Source organism: Sitophilus oryzae, unplaced genomic scaffold, assembly GCF_002938485.1.
Source record: "Sitophilus oryzae breed Bouriz unplaced genomic scaffold, Soryzae_2.0 scaffold_64_pilon_pilon, whole genome shotgun sequence".
Classification (NCBI taxonomy): domain Eukaryota; kingdom Metazoa; phylum Arthropoda; class Insecta; order Coleoptera; family Curculionidae; genus Sitophilus; species Sitophilus oryzae.
The window spans coordinates 1-4100 of record NW_022147251.1 but is presented as its reverse complement, the minus strand read 5'-3'; the positions used below and the strand labels follow the sequence as shown (position 1 = coordinate 4100).

Below are 4100 nucleotides of genomic sequence, written 5' to 3'. Positions count from 1 at the left end.
TATGTGGGAAATTTGGGATCGTCAGCAAGCAAACATGAAATTGAGAGTGCATTTAGCAAATATGGACCTCTGAGAAATGTGTGGGTTGCAAGAAATCCTCCTGGCTTTGCATTTGTTGAATTTGAAGACTCTAGAGATGCTGAGGATGCTGTTAGAGGTTTAGATGGAACGTAAGTTTATATCCTTTTACATATTTGTCTATATATTTAGCTTGCAATTAACAATACCAAGTTTGGGTACTTATTTCAATTGTATTATTCATACCTTTTTGGTTTTTATTATTTTAGTCGCTGCTGTGGTGCAAGAATTAAAGTTGAAATGTCAAGTGGCAGATCTAGACGCGGTGGTGGAAACAGAAGGGGCAGATATTCTTCAAGGTCAAGAGACAGGTAAAATATTTTCAAACTTGTTTATTAGATGCAGTTTCTTCTAAACGCTTTTACTTATTGTATTGGTTCATGAGTTATCTTTGTAATTACATTATGAACTACTACTATTTATTATTCGAATTTGCTAGTAATACCAACCCAACCAAAAAGTTTTATAATCAAGTATATTTTGACAGTAACAGTATATTTTTTTGTGTATTTGTCATCATACGAAGCATGAAGTATTATTTATATGGAAGCATGCTTGGTCGTAAAACTTTTTTGTAACATTCTATACAATGTGTGTCAAAAAGTTTGCAACAAATGTTTAATATTGAGTTATAGAAGAAAAAGCTCTTATGCTGAAATAATTCAATTTATCCAATAACAAAAAAGCTTATGTACATTATGTTAACAACTTTCTTGATGACAAATTAAACAATCTCTACCCTTGTTTGTGTACACTAAAAACAGATTTAGCAACAGTAGATTGTAATGTACCATATGATCGAATTAAAACGGCGTCAGCGATGGCTATGAAATGAAGATTGCTGTCATTTTATATGTAAAATTATATGGGAAATGTGATCGATCGTCATTTCATGGCCATCGCTGACATCGTTTTTTTTTTCGATTATGTATGGTATCCTGAAAACTAAACATTATATTTTTTTACAATTTCAAATAGAGAAAAATTATTGAATTTGGTTTTTGTCAATTTTATGTAATTTATGGGCCAAAAAATATGATTTTTTTAATATTCTCGCAAAAATAGACCAACAATTGATAATTTTTGTAATTGAGAGACTGATTCTGAACAATTTCATGACTTTTTGATTGAACTTTTTGTGAAGCTGAATAATTATAAATTTCCCTGTATATTTATGATTTCCCTGTAAATTGCTACCTAATCTAACTCTTTACATATATGTAAAGGTTTTTAAAATTTGCTACTATGACAGCACTGTATGCAGCATGACAACATATACCAACATGATATTTTTGTTGTAGCGCTTTTTTTAAAACTCCCAATATTTTTTATCCATTTGTTGCAAAGTTTTTGGGCCAGACTGTATATTCCTTAAATTTTGCATAATTCTAATTTTATTATTTATTTAATTTATTAAAATAGACAGTGTTCTACAGTACATTTTATATATCAAGGGTAACTTATGAAATGATAAATATTTAGTAGTTAAGAAAAGAGATACAGTGTAAAGTGGTTTGTGGGCGTTACAGGGTGTCGCCAGCGCTGGCGCTGTTCTACCACCATCTCATCCCCCCCTGAGACAACACATCACCCCTCTGTCCCCAAGGCCTTCTCTGACAACACTCAACATCTCAAAAAAACATCGCCCGCGCCGCCAAAACGCCCAAAAACCAAAATTAAACGTCGCAACCATCATCAGTTCAGCAACAACCGCCGGGCCTCATCGGGTTCTTTTACAAAAATTAATGTGGCAACATTGTCCTTTTGCATCAATTCGACAACGCTGCACAACGACCACTACTCTCCCAAATTCGGCAACGCTGCCTGCACCCTACTACTTTAAAAGCTGACCGACTTGGAATCTGCCGCTACGTCTGGCAACAGGGCACCACCGAATTGTTACACACAATCAACCAATGAAATTTCAGCTTTAATTATCTGCTTTCTACTCAACAACAAGTTAAAGTGGTGGGCTATTTATTTTAAAAATAAATGTTTAATCTATTAACAATCATTAAAAGTTGAATTAAATTGAGTAGTGCTTTCTTTATTTTACACTAGCTCAGGTGATGTACATTATAAGTGAAAAATCTTGTTATAGTTCAGCAGATTGATTAAATTAATTTATTAATAATTTATTTAGATTACTTATTTAGCTATATAATTGATGCTTTAATTGTGTTATATAATTAAATCAGTTATAGAAGTAGATCAAATTTCTTATTTATATTATACGGGGTGTCAAAAAAATAGTGCACCTAATTTTGGTGGGTCATTCTACAGATAGAAATAAATCAAAAAGTTCCTATGAACTTATGCCCTAAAATTCATAGGGCCCTTATGCCCTAACATGCATCAGAGGAAGTTATAGCACCTGAAAGGGTAAATAAAAATAATACATTTCGTTCGTTATTAAGAACAGTGGTAAACCGTTTTTCTTGAAATTTGGTACTCTTACACACATTTTAATGCCAAAGTGAATTGCAGTAGCGTAAAATTTCGTAACAGCCCTGAAAGGGTACTCTTTACCCATTAGGGTAGAAAGTACTAGCACAGATTATAAACTTATCGTCAAAAGCATTGTTTTTCGTGGTGCCAATTTTCGGAGTCGCGCACTAGTTAGGTTACTAGTTTGCGCATAAGTACACCCACTTATATCCTCTAAAATTGTGCATAGCGCCTGACCGGCCCAGTTATTACACTTTTTAAACGGGAGTTTATTTTTGCGCACAAGAAAATTTACTCGTTTGCACATCGTCATAAAAAACAAATTTCCTACCACGAATTAGGGACAATTTTTATCTGTATACTTATAGGATATCTAATCTGTGGTACTAGGTACTGGTTAGGGCTGCACCGAGTACCTAGTAGTTAGGTGCTCGGCCAGAATTTTAACCGAGTAATATGTACTCGGTGCTCGGCCGAGTAGGCCGAGTAAAGTATAGTAATAGAAACGATCCATTTATGCATGTCCAAAACAGATAGAAATGAGACTCACAGTGGCAAATAATAAAATAAACAAAAATTTATTCATTCATAACTTTAATTAATGTATTTTGGCAAAGTAATAATAATAAGTATAAGTAATAACACGAAACACAGTGAAATAATAATTTAATACTTATAATCTAAAAGAGGTCAGCACTGTCACTCTTTTTAATATAACTTTAAGGGTTTTATTAATTGTTTGAATTATTTTTCACTTTTAAATTAGTTACACATATAAAATTTGCTTAAAACAAAATCAACGTCGCCACCGCACCTTAAAATAATCAATTCAGAATCCAGCACATTAGAAATATCAGTTTGCATGAGGAACCACAGAATAAAACAGTATCTCCATAAGTAAAACAAACCAGGTCAGTGGTTTGTAGTCGGGGAATCCCAGCCGCTCGCCAATCATAGGCAAAACAAACAAGATCATTGGTAAATTCCGGGAATTTTAACTAGCTTTCTTTAATGTTAAATTATATATTTATATTTAGAATAAAGAATTTATTGTGCAAGTCTACAGTAAGATTAGTCATGAGACATGACTAAAACATGACTATCCGTAATGATAATGATAAATATAAGTATTCGCACAGCAAATTTTTGTAACTCAAAATAAATCCCTGCGTTTAGCGGTCTAATGGATTCACACGAAATTACTTCAAAAATCCAAGTCCAACATTTAAATTGATGACTAGATATTTTTATATAGTTTTATAACATTTACAATTATTTTTCGATGTATTATCTGTTATATCTGATATAGAAATATTTTTTATAGTTTTCTAGGAACATTTTTACAACTTTTACAGTTATTTTTTGATTTATTATAAAGTTTCAATAAAACAATTTTTTTTATTTAAATCACGATTAAAATTTAAAAAAATCACTTGATTTAAATCATGTCAACCCTGGTGTAAAAGTACCAAATATCAAGAAAAACGGTTTACCATTGTCTTTAAAAATAAACAAAATATATTATTTTTATTTACCTTTTTGACTGCTACAATTTCTTCATGAAGCATTTAGGG

The 4100-nt window shown here is 31.8% G+C and overlaps 1 protein-coding gene across 1 annotated transcript; it reads left to right on the top strand.

Moving 5' to 3' along the window:
- On the top strand, nt 1-2826 carry LOC115887875 (RNA-binding protein 1-like; the record flags this gene model as incomplete). Its single annotated transcript, XM_030907398.1, is given in 3 exon segments — nt 1-170; nt 288-389; nt 1608-2826. Coding segments are annotated over 3 exon segments (321 nt in total), but the record flags the coding sequence as incomplete, so codon positions are not given.
- Between the last annotated feature and the right edge of the window lie 1274 nt (nt 2827-4100).